The sequence below is a fragment of the Poecilia mexicana genome, unplaced genomic scaffold, assembly GCF_051168715.1.
Source record: "Poecilia mexicana isolate PSO_F unplaced genomic scaffold, ASM5116871v1 scaffold_3, whole genome shotgun sequence".
NCBI classification, from domain to species: Eukaryota; Metazoa; Chordata; class Actinopteri; order Cyprinodontiformes; family Poeciliidae; genus Poecilia; species Poecilia mexicana.
In genome coordinates this window covers 33,601,357-33,616,865 of record NW_028263372.1, presented here as the reverse complement: position 1 = coordinate 33,616,865, position 15,509 = coordinate 33,601,357, and the positions used below count along the sequence as shown (strand labels likewise).

At 36.7% G+C, this 15,509-nt stretch overlaps 1 protein-coding gene across 2 annotated transcripts in view; it reads left to right on the top strand.

The window, feature by feature from the left end:
- The window catches only part of prmt3 (protein arginine methyltransferase 3), a 54,684-nt gene that overhangs the window by 11,564 nt on the left and 27,611 nt on the right, over nt 1-15,509 (top strand). For both annotated transcript variants that reach the window (XM_015009050.2, XM_015009049.2), the window contains exons 11-12: nt 813-912; nt 12,949-13,027. In XM_015009050.2, coding sequence (XP_014864536.2) covers nt 813-912; nt 12,949-13,027 — 179 coding nt within the window. The remainder of the gene's footprint in view (nt 1-812; nt 913-12,948; nt 13,028-15,509) is intronic.

Below are 15,509 nucleotides of genomic sequence, written 5' to 3'. Positions count from 1 at the left end.
AGCGGTGATCTTACGGTTCGTACCTGAACCAGACATATTGCTGGCTCATACTTACAGTTTTGTCCTTTTCATGTCTCTGTTTCAGTCTGAAGAGACTTGGGTGCAGAGGAGTAAAGATGCTGAATGCTGATCAATGAAAAGTTTTGAAAATTCAAAAAAAAAAGAAAAAATAAACATAGAATACTTTCATCATATTTACTCATTGTTTAGTCTGCTACCATTGTATTTAATTTGCTGTCACTCCAGCTGCATTTCCATTACAAATGTGCGCAAAACTTTTGATATTCCACTAATGTAGAAAAAAACAACAAAAACACAATTTCACCACTGCTGTGTTTCCATTAAATAAGAAATGCAATTTAAATTACTCCTGAATAAGTTTGTTAAAGCGATAAGTCATTTAAAAAATCATCCTCCTACCACTTCCTGTTGTCTTCTTTGTCGTTTCCGCCAGTAGTAACATCCGGCTGTTCACATGACTTGTGCGATGTGAAAAAAGTGTTTCTCTTAGTCATGGGATAAGTTTTATATTAAGATGTTTGAGATGAAATTTACCAAAACTAAACATATCAAAGAGGCTGCAGTAAAAGCCTAAAGGAAAAAAAATGTTCAAGAATGACAAAACTCTGGTTTTATCAAGTTTCACCAGTTACTTTAGTTTAGGACAGTTTTACTTCCTGTGATGTTTTTAGTTGTTTAACACATTGAGATAGAAGCAACTTGGAATAAAAGTTCAGATAACGATTTGGTATAATGCCTAAACATTTTTAGTGTTTGTGCAGTTTCTTACTTTTCAGTGCGTCTCCTTGCAGGTCCAATCAGCTGGAGAACATCATCACTCTGATTAAAGGTCGCATAGAGGACATCAAGCTTCCTGTGGAGAAGGTTGACATCATCATCTCAGAATGGATGGTCAGTACAGTTTCATTTGCACAACATAACTTCCACTTTTACACTCTGTTTAAGTCTGCTACATTTAAAATTGATAATTGCAATTCCTAGTCCTCTGAATTAGATTTCTGAATTGATCGAAAATGCTCAAAGTATTTGTGAAATTTGTACATCTTTGCAGCTTTTATTTGCAGGTCTACTGCATATCGCATTATGCGTACACTCCCCCACCGTGTGCATTTTGAATAATTTATATATATATATATTTTTTTTATGTACGAAAAGACCTAAGCTAACCTAATATTGGTAATTTAAGTTACAGAATTTTATGCCAAAACCTTATACAATTGTTTCAAATACATTTTCTATTTGTTTACTGTCTTTTCCTCTTTTCTGTCATAGAATTTAAACTGAATTTCTAGGATAGAAAAATTGGGTTCGGATTGGAAATTGTTTCCGAATAGAAAATTGTTTGAATCAAAACTTGTTTCTGGATCAAATAGCTACCTTAAAAATCTGAATTGAATCAATAGAAATTGAAAGATTCTTATCTCTAATGTCTGTATCACCTTCAATATTCTGGAAAATGACTCTTATGTCTATTCTTTTCCTGTTTTATCCACAGTTTTCATTCCACACTTGTTTTAAATGTTTAGGCACGGTGAGGCACAGTAGAAAAAAAACTGAAACTGCTGCTTTTCAAGTTGCTTAGCAATTTGTTGCTAGCTAACCAGAAGTTGCACAGCAGGTTGTTGCTAGGTAACCAAAGAGTGAGTGAGTTAGTCAATGCCACCAACCTTGCTAAGCTGGTCAGAGGTTGAGCAGCTAAAGCCTTTCCTCTGCTTACATCCCCCAGAATGAGTTCAGTGAATATTCAATCAGATCCATTATCTGTCAATATTTATCATGCGTCTATCACAATATAGATTATTGTTTTTTGTCCAAACTAAAGTATAAAGATGTAAACGGGTAAAAACTTTAAATCAATGTGTATATTTAGCTATGTTTAAACATTCGTTATCTTTAAAAGTCAATGCTAAGCACTAATTCTGATAGGCCAAGGCACATCACCCCACAAGCCTGCGAAAGTGACACGCCTTGAACGTGGCGTCATAAGAACAGGAGCTAAGTTTGTCCATTAGCTCCTCCTCTGAATAAATAATCAGGAAGGCCAGTCTTCCATCCTTTTGATTGCCATTTATCTGCGAGATGCTCCGTGGCGATACAGCCAAAGCCAAAGTTGAATGCACCACTGAATTCATCCCTAATTCATGAGCGTCCCGTATCTGTCCCTCCTTCCCCTCCCTGCCTATTCATTGTGATACCCCAGGGTCACAAGCACAGGTCGCCAGCCAGAGCCTTCCCATCCTCTCGGGGAGGAAATTGAAATTCGGAGGCTGACATGCCAGTGGAGCAGTGAAGGATAGGGGGCGTAATCTCTGATGACACTGGCTCACTGAGTGCTAATAAATCTAAGAATTCCCCAGTCACTTCTCATCAAGGCGGCAATGGCAGACATTTCTCAGAATGGCTAAGACTTAAAAAGCTGCTCTCTGATCTGTCGGCATGAACAGGAAAAATGACAGTCGTCTTAGGAGAAGTCGTTCTGACCAGTTTCTTTAGAGTGTATATAACTTTGATGACTTCAGGTCATGTCTTATTAACGGAGCGTCACTGTGGATGGGATTTCTCTACTGTTTGTCTTGTAATTGTTTTTATCAGTTGTCGAAGCATTAGATCAATCAAAGGAACCGTGTTTGTAGAAGTTTATCAAAATTGCACTTTCCAAAACTTTCCAAAATCCTCAGTTTGCAAAATGTAGGAATAGCAAGTGTAGTTTAGATGATGAAAAAAATAAATACATTTTGAGTTTCTTTGACTTCTATTAACTTTGAGTGTCTTTGAATGTGACCAATTATGCTTCCTTGAACAGGCTAGGATAAGTCTGTGGGCTGTACAAAATATGTTCATTCCATTTTTTGACAAAATTCGTTCTTAGATAATGAGATTTTAGTAGAGCTCAGCTTGGGTTGCTAGGTGACGGGCTGGGGTTGCTAGGTGACGGGCTGGGGTTTCTAGGTGACGGGCTGGGGTTGCCATGTGAGGGCCTGGGGTTGCTAGGTGACAGGCTGGGGTTGCTAGGTGACGGGCTGGGGTTGGTAGGTGAGGGGCTGGGGTTTCCATGTGAGGGCCTGGGGTTGCTAGGTGACAGGCTGGGGTTGCTAGGTGATGGGCAGTTCCTGCTGATTTGTGATGTTCTGGAGGTTTTTGAAACTGATCATTTTCCAGACACCAAAAAGCATGAACTTATTGACAAAACCAGACTGAGTGTTTTTTTTAAGCTCTTGGGCTGTTTTTAGAAGCAGTAGAGACCCAAATGGAAGAATAAAGCTTCACAAAATTTACTATATTCCAACATCCATAGACACTCGGTAGCCTTTAAAATGGACCCGTTAAGGATTCATTACCAGTGTCCATATATGGAAGTGCTTCCCGTTTTAAGGGCTGCTCTTAAAATGCTCTTTATGTTAAGAATTATGTTTTAAGATATCATATTTGCTTTGTGGAAGGGCCCAAAAATATGATTTCCTTATGTTTCATACTTACTTTATATGGTCATGCATTGTCTGTAATCTAAATTTGTTAGCATAGCCAAATATAGAAGAAACTTTTAGAGAAGACTGTTAGATTTATTTTGTCACCAAACTGTAATAAATTAGAACTTTGTTCAATTAATAGATCTGCACATTCATGCTTGCTCTATCTAGGGAGTCATTGATTTATTCTCACAGCAGACGCCATCATTTACTTGAATGTATGAGCAGAACAACAAATAAGTCAATCACGTTCTTCGGCTTGAAAATGGAAGACGTATAATAATAAAATCAGCAGAGCTTTGAAAGATGGACTTTTTGGAGAACTTGCAAATTAATGGATTAGTGATTCTAATGGGGAAAAGAACTACTAAAGGTGTACTTAATTTAATCCTAATGCTATAATCCATCCAACCAAATTCTTCTGGTGCTTTCATTTTTAAACATGTTTTGCTGACTGTATAAATAGCATCGGATTTCTTTCACTTTGTAAATAAATTTAATATTCAGGGGGATAAATGCTTGTATAATCTGTTTTATATTTGGTACATAATAAGAAAAAAACTAAATGGTTCTCATGTTTGTGTGTTCAACATAAATCCCTGTTGCAGAATTAATATAAAACGATCCAGTGTTTTCTGAGAAGTGACTGATCTTCTCATTTAACTCTAAGATATGACCACATTTCTCAAAATGTCACATCATTTCCCTTAATGAGATTTTAAAATGATCAGTTTTTTCTAAAGGAAGCCACATTGCAGTTTTGGTTAGGTATAAATAACTGTAAAATCACAATATTTATATTTTTCCTGATTGGCAATCAGTTGTTTAGTTAAATAAAGAATTTCATCATAACCAAAGAAAAACTACTAGTTGAATAAAAATTAAATTTTACAAATGTTTTAACACTTTACACTAGAGAAGCAATGATCCGATCTATATTGGTCCCAATATTGAACATTTTTTTAGTGTGTCGGTGGTAATATGTGAGGTTCATAAGGACAAATTTATTCACTCTAACTCTATGCTTTGTGCTTTGAGCGACATCATGCTTTACTGTACATTATATTTAAAATTCCTAATAGCACTTTCTCAACCATTTAAAAGGTTTGTTGTAGTTTATTTTTACATGTTTGACCAAGGTTATCAATTTTTGTTTTGGTCATTTTAAGACTCGTTATTTTATTTAAATTGCCCTGTCTGAGCAAATTAAAGTTGTTTTTACATGTTTGACGAAGCTTGTGAAGCTATTGGTGTATTTAAGTGTGCTGCACTGGGGCAGAGTTATCAAACAAATATGTAATTCAGTATATTTATGTCTTTATTTTAAAGAAAGAAATGTTTTAAGTCAATTTAGCACTGATTTTTCTACATCGGTCGATACTAAACCTCAGGTATCGTTATCAGGTTTTATTTTGAAATTTACTTGTAATTAATAATTAAAGATGCAGAAGAAACAAGAGGGTTGAATCCCGCTGTGTGTCTAAGCAGACAGACGATTGTTACAGGGCTATTAGACCAGATATTTGACGAATGTGATGTGTTTGTGGAGGTGGTGGAGGAGAAAGGGGGAAATGAGGGTCTGTCTCGTGGAGAGAGTGCCTTCAGCAGCGTCTCTGTCATTTCATAACTCACAACATTGATCTGCTCTCTGTCTCTCCACGCCAAAAAAGCAAACAGTTCAGAGAAGATAAGAGAGCGCGGGATAGCGCTGTCAGGAAAGAGGGAAGCGGAGTTACCCAAAGGCCAAATTAAGACTGTCGCTCCAAGATCAATCACAGATGATGGCTGATAAATGACATAGATTTATGAAGTAGGAAACTACTTTCCAAACTTTTCTTGTGTAACATTGGAGTCACTAATAGGCTTGTCACAATAAGCAATAAATGAATTAATTGCATGATAAATTGAAACAAACTTAATAATTTCTACTTGGATGCTTTTTTCTCTACCAATAATTGTATAATACGTCTTCAGACTGGTGCATTGGTCTCAACTAGCCTCAGTTTTATTTAGAAACTTAATTATTCACCTTACTTGTTGTTTCTGTTTTATTTACGTTGGATATTTAAGATGTTTTCCAGTTGCAGTGTTAAAAATTCATTAAAATTTAAAGTTTATTGTATAGTGATCTTTGAGCTCAATAAACTTGCATTATTATCCCATTATTACTATTACATCACTTGAAAATGGTCTAAAAACAAAAATGTCGTTCATCCCAATAACTTCTGGGACAATTTATCGTTATTGTGACCGGCCAGGTTACTAAACTATTTCTGATGAAAGGGAAATATGTAGTCTAATGAAAACCATAAATTAAATATGTTTGATTTTCTCAAATATATTGTAATGTTTTTATTTATTTATTTTTTTCATTTTTCCCACATTCAGTCATGTAGAGTACATGAGATGTTGCAATCTTGTTTGTTGTTGTTGAATGCAACATTATTGCAGTTTAATTGAAATCTATTTTTATAGACTTTTTGTAATTTTTCAGTTTAATTAAACAATATATAATAGTAGTTATAAATCCTGAGCTGCAAATAGGTGGGAGTCAACTGCATACTGGACATAATTACTTTTTGTTGAGTATTTACCCACTTATCAAAGTTTTAGTAGGTTAACAACATAATATTACGCCCAGGTTTTACTATTTTTTTAAAGGTCTGGTAATTCAATCTATCAATCAAGTTTATTTGTATCAGCAATAAGGCAGTTCAGAGTTCACATCTTAAAAAAAACAAAAGTTAACAAGTTTGTGAACATATTGTTCACTGTAAGGTTATTTTGGTCTTTATTTACTCACCATGAGCTAAAATAGTCTGTAGCTTTAGTAATGTTTTTTTCCAGTTTCATTAAACTATGAAAACAATCAGGAGGAAGAAACTTTCTGTCACTAGTTTAGATTATCCTTCAGGTTATGTTAGTTATGATTCAAAACAAAGTATTCCTGATCTGAATATCTGTTTGGTAATTCTGTGAAGTCTAATTAATGGAAACTCTTCACCTTTAGTCACGTTATGCAACAGGAGCCTTAAACTGTCAAAGAAAAGCGAGACATTCATCAGTCATCCTGTCCTTCAGACTGGTGGACTGTCACTCAGACGCTCACACACTAACACATGCACACACGCACGCACGCACACACACACACACAGACACACAAACACATGCACACACGCACGCACGCAGACACACACACATAGACACACACACACACACACACACACACACACACACACACAAACACATGCACACACGCACGCACGCAGACACACACACATAGACACACACACACACACACACACACACACACACACACACACACACACACACACACACAGACACACACACTGTTACTGAGTCACAAGTCTGCCTAATTAGGATTTATTGGCATACTTCCAACCTCAAGACTAAACTATTATTGATATTTTTTGCAGTACAAAACTTTAATCGTTAATTTTTGCTCGGGTCTCTTATAGCTCTGCTGTCAGTCAAGTCACACTTCAGAAGAGACTGTATAGAGGAAGATGTTTGATAGTCGACCCAACATATCATTGGTAAAGTTGGACTTTTATCAGTGATATGATGGATGAGACACAACTGAGATTAGAGGCAACAAGGATTGTTTTAGATGTTATCCGCTTCCAGTTGGTGGTAAAACACAAGTGGGAATGATCATTCAAGGCAATCTTCTCTGCTGGTCCATAATCCATATCAGACACTTCCAACAACTTTGTGAACTCATAATTTGATCTAATCTTAGGAATGTTGGCAAAACGAGAGCAAAGCAAGTTTGTTTTTTCCTAAATTAGCATTTAATAACATTCTCTTTCATAGTGTTTTTTGGACATTTTTGTCTACAAACTTATAATTCAAGATTTAACTTTATGCCATCGTTTTCCTGCTTTTGCTTAGATTTTTGTGCTAATTAAGAATCTGATCATATATGTTGGAATGGAAGAGGAGCGCAGAGACGGGGCTGCTTCCATCAGTATTCAGTGAAGCGTGAAACAATCCCGTCTCCCCCATCCAGTCGTGTGCTGCTCCCACACAGACACGTCCACTCACACACAAACACACTCATGCGTTTTATTCAGCTGCTTTTGTTTTGATCGGCCCCTCCTGGGACCGGACGTGATGATGATCTGCTGTAATTGAGGAAGATGAGAGCTGAATGCAAAAGGAGAGCGGGGAGGCAGTGAAAGTGAAAAGTGCTGACGCTGATTTTTTTCAGACACTTTCTCCTAAAGATTGATGACATTTTTGTTCATTTTTCTTTGAATAACTCAGAGTTTTAAAGTTCTTCTTCACGGTGCAGATACCCGTTCTTAAATAAGCAATAAAAAACACATCATTGCAAAAGAAAAGCACAAAAATAAAACTGTTTGCAATTTTGTGTTTATTTTTGTATACTTAAAATGTGTATGTAAATGCCAGCTCCCCTGTGGGAATGTGTTTTATATGCTAATGCTAATGTGTATAAGCTGTTTCGGCCCATTGTCATTAGGTTTTCATTAGGCGCTTTTATGGAAATGCACAGTGGCTACACTGCCTTCTGCCAAGGGAGCCATTGGCCCACAGTCTGTGTTGTTTAGCCATTCAGATAGTCTATTGATTTCAGGAAGTATTTTTACAAAAACAGTCAGTTTACTGATGGATTTAAATAATATTACATTTAAATTGATTATAATAGTGGAATGAGTCTTTTCTCCCAAGGAGTTGGTTATGTTTCCATTATAAATGTTGAAAAAACACAATTTGGCAATTGCTGTGTTTCCATTAAATAAGAAACAAGACTAAGATCACTTGTGAATAAGTTTGTTTATGGGATAAATCTTTAAAAAAACATGCCACATCATCATCCTCCAACCACTTCCTGTCGTCGAATTCTTCATATTTTGCGCCAGTGTTAACATCCGGTTGTTGATTGTTAGCAAAAAAAAGTGTTTCCATTGCAGCTTTGCAAAATAAACCAGAATTTTTCATAAAAAAATGAGAGTTTTTTTTTTCTTTTTACATTGGCGTGTATCCAGTAAGAAGATTTATTTTTGAAATGTCAAATTGTTTTATGGTAAATATTTTTAACAACTAGGTTAACCAATCAGAAGTAGACTAAATGTAAAATGAGAAATGTTCCTGAAAATGAATGAACTGTTTTTTTTTGTTTTTTTTTTCAAGTAGAATCATGAGATGAAAGTCAAAATTCTCAGAAAAAAATCAAAACTCTAAGAACAGAAGGTTTGAATTGTTTTTCTTTTTCTCTTCAGTGACCCCAGTCCGCTTCAATAGCATCACATGTTCATTACTGGCTAATTATTCTTGATATTTAGTGTCAGAACACTGATGCCCCTACATTTCCTCATGTTTTTTGTTTACAAAGCAGATGCATAGATTAGGGTTCTGTGTAGGACGTGTCTCTTTCAGGATGTCCAAGGAAGATTGTTGATGATAAAAACAAGGTGCGACTCTGCTTTCAGGCATACCTCTTATATCCTCTTTCCTTCATGAACCAGTGTCCCGTGAAATTGGGCTCTAAATTACGAGACCGTGTGAAGGTTTTAAAAACGATCCACTCAGTTGGTAAGGACGTTGACTGGACCACAGCAGTCAGCAGTAGACAGTCCGTGGGCCCGACTTTGGCTTGGGTCTGGTCCAGCGTTGATAAAAAGACAGAATGTTTCTCTTTATCACCTCACAGAGGATGAGATAGTTATATCAGCTTCATCACTGTCATCACTATCAGCTCCAGCCCATGACAGAGATGGTGAAGATTTTGATGTTGGGGTTATAAATCAGAGCTGTTTGACTTGGTGTGCGCTCCTCCTTCCAGTAAAATGTTGTCTTTATTTGAATAATAAGGCTCTTATCTCACTGAGTTACTGTTCTGCTGCCCACCACATTCTCTCACTATCGCCATGTTTTGCTCTTCCCACTCTCCTCTTTGTCTTTAATCATATATCCTTTCACACACACACACACACACACACACACTCGCGCTCCTCATTTAGTTTTTATCTCCTACCCTGGCCCTCACCTCTCCTTGTCCCTCTTTCCCTCCACTCTAGAGAAAGTAGAGCTATTGGATTCCCAAACGCAGCTCAAGCCATCCTTTTCTTTTCCATCAGACTGTTGAGTTGAGGCTAAATTTAATCAGCTGTCTCACTATAAAGCTGTAAACATCCAGCTTAGATTGATCTGCTCTCTCGTATTGAGGTTGTGGACTATTTCCTCAGCTCCACAACCAGCTAGATTTAATCAGATCCCTAAATTTCAACAGACTTTAATGACTTTCAATAACCATTCATGGCATTCTTGTAATAAAACAGGAACTTTGTTGTGCCAAGTATCACTTGATCAAGCTTTCTGCTTGTGTACTAGTTTGAATCCCTGAATTTAAACATATTGTTGTTCATTTCAAAGTCAAGTCAAGTTTGTGTTGTAAATTTCAGGAACAAGGCAGTTCAAAGTGCTTTTTCATAAACAAAATATCTTATTGCCTACAAAACCAGCAATAGACATTAGATTTTGTCACCAAAACCATCAATCAAATATGTTGATCAATGTTGCATTTATTGCGAATCAAAGGCAACTTTAAACATTTGGAGTTTTAGCCTTGATTTAAAGACTGTTATCCAGTTTTCTGAAAGTTTGTTCCAGTTTTGTGGTGTATACTATAGTTTTCAGGCGATAGAAGACCGACTTTGTAACCGTCTTTCTGTGACTCTGAAAGCTCAGAGTCACCCAGATTTTAAGCCTGATCTCTAATTTCTAGCAGTAACAGCTGAAGTTGAGTACTGACCCTAGATCATGCCTCTTTAGGTCCAAAGATGATAACTTCAGTTTTATTTCTGTTGGTTACTTCGCTTAAAGCCGCCATTTTGAAAAATGCTGCTAGCATTTAACACACAGTACAAAGTGGTTACTTTTTTTTTCTCTCTGTTGCTCTTGATGAAGGCGGACACTTTTTTCTCTGCTCCCTCCCTGCCCATGCCTGCCCTGCTTGCTCTGTTTTTGTCCTGTCTTTTTCCATATTTTTGGAGCCTTTCTTTGCACATCATCCAAATCTACAAATTATGGATCTGGTCAACCGATCTCTCAATGCAGTTGATCAAATTTTTGACTAGAAGTCTGGGCACAGGAGAGCCCTCTTGTCTTGCGGGGACACACCTGGCGGGATTCACCCTGGATTTATTCATGATAACAGGATTTCTGCTGTTTGGAGCTTGTGGATTCCTGGATTATCGACAAATTTGTGTCGGACTTGGCCAAACTAGCAAACACTGTTGGTGTGGACAGAGATGAGGACTCTTAAACTCACTAACGAGTTGGAATCGATCTTGGAGAAGTTGCTAGTTTCGGTTCAGTGGAACGACCAAACTAATTTGGATGATTGGGAACTAAGATGTATCGGAGAGACTTTAGGGAGATTGAAATTTATAATCTTCCCGACCTAAGACATTCTGTTTATGAATTGGCTTTCCCTGTGTGGCCTTGGAAGGGCTGCATATTTCTTATCTCCTTGAAGATATGTAAACATAACTGTCTTCCCACCTCACCCCCTCCTGTTTCCATGGAGCTGTGGAGCTGAGCGCTCCTATGGACATCATTTCTCGATAACACATCTATCGGACTCTGCCAGGGGTCAGTAACGTGGTTTCATGGCCCTTTGACGTCTCCGCCTTCACTCATGTCTTTGTTTTGCTCTTTGTTTTTTCTGAATGTTGCCATCTGCCCTAATGGTCCTTTTCTCTTTTTTGTTGTAGTTTGTTAGAAACGGTGGAGTACTCCCTATTTAACCCAGAAAATGATTATTTTAGTTTATTAGTAATATTAGAAATTGTGGAGTACACACTAATTAGGTCAACATTATACAGCCCAGAAATGGAATCAGCTTAGTTTATATTACTTTTAACCCAGAAAATAATTTGGAATTGTGGAGTACTCACTTTAACCCAGAAAAGGATTTAGATCAGTCACTCTTTAGCTTATTTTATCAGAAACTCACTATTTAGATGTAGAGACCAGAAGTCCAGAGGAAACTTCTGGATCAACATTGTTGGACTATTTTTCAGACTCCTGTTCTCACAACCCAGAAATGGAATTAGACCAGAGGAAACTTGGCAACCCTGAACAGGAGCTCCTAGTTTACATACTTTAGATCAACATTAGATTCTCCCCTTTCTTTCATTTGTTATTTTGTTTGTATTTCCTTTTAACTCATATAAAGCACTTTGAATTGCCTTGTTGCTGAAAATGTGCTATATAAATAAAATTACCTTACCTTTGTACGTTTTTTTTTATTTTACAAAAGTCCTGGCAGTTTTGAGTTTTTTCCCTGCCTGAGGATAATGATTGTTTTTAATGCCAGTTTTGTTTTATTGAGACTTCACAGCCCATTTTATTTATTATTTTATTTAGTTTGGACGTTTACAATGTCTTCCAGTTCCAGTGTTATGTGTTCTTTGGAAATTAAAGTTTATTTTTGAGACGGTGTACTTGCATTCATATTATATTGTTATTATAATAGTTGGACATGTTTTTAAGGTACAATATTGTCGTTTATCAAGATTAATTCTGGGACAATTTGTCATCACTCCATCTCATCCCAGATGGAGACATGTCCTCCCATAAGTTATAGCAAATATTTATTTTGGACTGAAAAAGAGCATATTTTAGGCTGAACCTCTGCAGGAAAGGCTGATCTGATTGGTTTATGCGTTTGCTGGGGGGCACCAGGTAGAAAAAGCCATTTGTCAGCACCATCCGCCACTCAGGCAGGAGCCTACGAGAGGTGGACAGAACTCAATTTCAGCATTAATGGAATAATACCACGGTTAATGTGCCGTCTACTGGAGCAGAACACAAGGTCAGCTCAGGATCACATTTTTAGAGATCTGATCACGTGGATGCAGCACCCAATTCACAGCTACTGCTAATTTAAGTGTCTGTGGTAATGCTGAATTTAAAACTAAATATTAAGTCGTTCATTAATCATCTGCCTTGAAGAACCAAAGCTAAGTCATGTTTTAAATAAAGTTAAAGATAAGCTTGTTAATTAATTATAATCTTGTTTAAGCTCATGAATTAATGCCAGTCTGACTTTACAGCCAATAATAATGTGGAAACTAAAGATTTTTAATGACTTTCGGAGGATTTTTGATCAAAACAAACCCGCATTAGTAACAATCCTAGACGAAAGTACGATGGCTTCACCATTACTCTACATAACCTCAGATAGATTGGATTATCTGGGATTGTGCTTAGATTATTCATTTTGAACCAATAGAAATGTTACATTAATGATAGATTTGTACATCAGACCGTTTTAATAAAAACTGTAAAAGTTCCGATTGATTAATCCGATCTTGAAGTTTGAGTTGCGTTTTCCTTCTGTTCATTTTTGAAGCTCTAAAATTAAGTTTCATGTAGTAATCATGGATTTTGTTTTTTTTAACACCAGGGTTACTTCTTGCTCTTTGAATCCATGTTGGACTCTGTCCTGTACGCCAGAGACTGTTACTTGGCCGACGGTGGTTCAGGTAAGTGGTATAAATATTTAATGTTTGTGTTTTGTAAAATATAAATAAATATTTAATTTGTTTGACTGCAACTAATGTTACATTTTTCAGTTTCCATTTGCTATAGAAAAAAGACAAATATTTTGAGGTAATAAAATATTTGTCTTGTGGTTGGAACATTTCTAGATGTGTTCATGGTGAAAATGGTAAATAACCTGCACTTGTTTAACGCTTTATCAAGTCAGAGGACTCCAAAGCACGTTACACTGCATTTATAAATCATACAGTAATGGTGGTAAGCTACATCAATTTCAATTCAAAAATACTTGATTGATCCCAAAGGGAAATTAAATAATAATACATTATCCACCCCAGTTTATTGGTCTGTACACACACTTTTTGCCGTTTAAGAAATGACAAATGCTGGGCTAATTCCCTCGGTTGTTCGTAGAACGTGTCATTATTCATAACAATAAACTACATCGCCTAGATCAGCAATTATTGACCCAATGTAAGAGAGTTTTGCTTAGTCCTCTCTTGCACCTTGACTCAACTGACAGAAACCAAATTGTATATAGAATTACATCCAGAGAGAAAACATATTTTTACTAAAACATTTCCAATTTTCTCAGCTTTAATTTAAGTTGTATTTTATACAAATCTGACAAGAAATAAGGACTCCAGAACCATTTTTGACCAATTCTGGCTCATTCTGCGTTTTAACAGTTTAGTTTTGTGGACGTAATAATGGCGCCTGAAGGTGAGCAACACTAGCTGTAGCAGTTAATGGGCAATGTCCAAGCCAGTAATATATTTTGATGGCTAAGACTAGAGAAAGTGAACGAAATTAAATTATAAATATAATTTATATTCACAGTCGTTTAGCTAGATCGCTGTAGGTTTTGCCGCAGTAGCAGCTAGTATTAAATCTGTCTACTGGATAAAAAATGGGTATTTTTAATGGTGAACATGAGGTGACATAAAGAAACTCAAAGATATTAGCTTGACACACTTTGAAATTCATTTTTTCCTTTGTCATCACGTCACTGGCACAAATTTAATGGTTTGTGCCAAATGTGACCATGCTGGGAAACGGTTCCACCTCACCGCCTTTACTGGCTCCTGGGGACATGAGAAGGTTCACACACACAACAACAACACACACACACACACACACAGGGGCAGCCAGAATGACGAGCACCTATAGAGACAAATGTGCATGAAAAGAAGATTGGACAGGTGAGACTTGACCTGAGTGGGACAAAAGTGTGCAGGTCAGAGGTCAGCGTATGGTTCTTCATGACTTACACGTTGATGGCCTCAGCTCACTGTCACTTCCTGGGTGTAATGCCCAAAGCTCCAAATGGTTAAAGGTAAGGTAGATATTAATATTAGAGGTGTGCCGATCGATCGGCTGCTGATAATAATCGACTGACTTCCATGAAAAAGTGTATGATCGGTGATCGCCGATCACCAAAACCGATCACCTGTATCTCACTTCGCAGCCTGTACGTGCAGCTCATCTCCTCTTCCCTTCACACTGCACAAGCGCGCAGCAACAAATCCTAAGCGATGCTGTGTGGAACGATAACGCTCTGAGAGCGAATGGGGAAGTTTGCGCGTTTTGGCGGAAAATTACCTCCGGGGTGAAGCACGTCAAAATGCATCGACACAATGAATATAATATGACGTTTAAAAACAAACATTTGACGGAGTTTGGCTACATCGAGGCTCACAGCAGGAAAAAACGACATCCAGAGCGATCAGACAGCAGGTAAAGCAGCGCACAGCTACCAATGGATGAGCACGACGGTCAGAAAGCTTTCATGACGATTTTACCCAGAATTTTATGGATTATCGTTTTCTCAGTGCAGAAACCAGACAGTTTCATATTTTTTCATCTAAGTTTAATTAATCGTCCTGAGGATGTACATCGGAACATGAAACTTAAAAAAGGTTCTTTTTTATGTACGTTTACAAAAGAAAGTACATTAACTGGCAATTTTGCAAAAACAAATAAAAGTTAGTCTGATCAATAATCAGAGCAACTTTCTTTATAGTAGAATAGTAGTTTTTAGTGCAAATAACTTGTATGTGATTTTTCAGCAAGAAATACAAGCTAATTCATTTTATTGATGGATTGGTTCCACTGGCAGATTTTCTTACTTATGGAAAAAATGTGTTGTTAAAAGTAAAGTTTGCCAGTGGAAGTAGAACCTTTTCATCAATATTAAGGAATTGTTGACTTAAGACAAGCTCCTATATCTTACTGGAAATTTACTTGTAATCTAATTTAGTCTAATTTCAAGAGTACTAAAATATTTTCACTAGAAAGTAGGTAAAATATTTGGGTCAGACTTTGTGTTTTTTTGCAGTGTAACCAAATAAAAGAAAATCATGTCAAATACATGCAACTAAACAAAGAGAGTTTATTAAAGAAACACAAACTGGAGACATTTCAGATTCAAAATAAATCCAATAAATGATGGAAACTTTGTTAAAT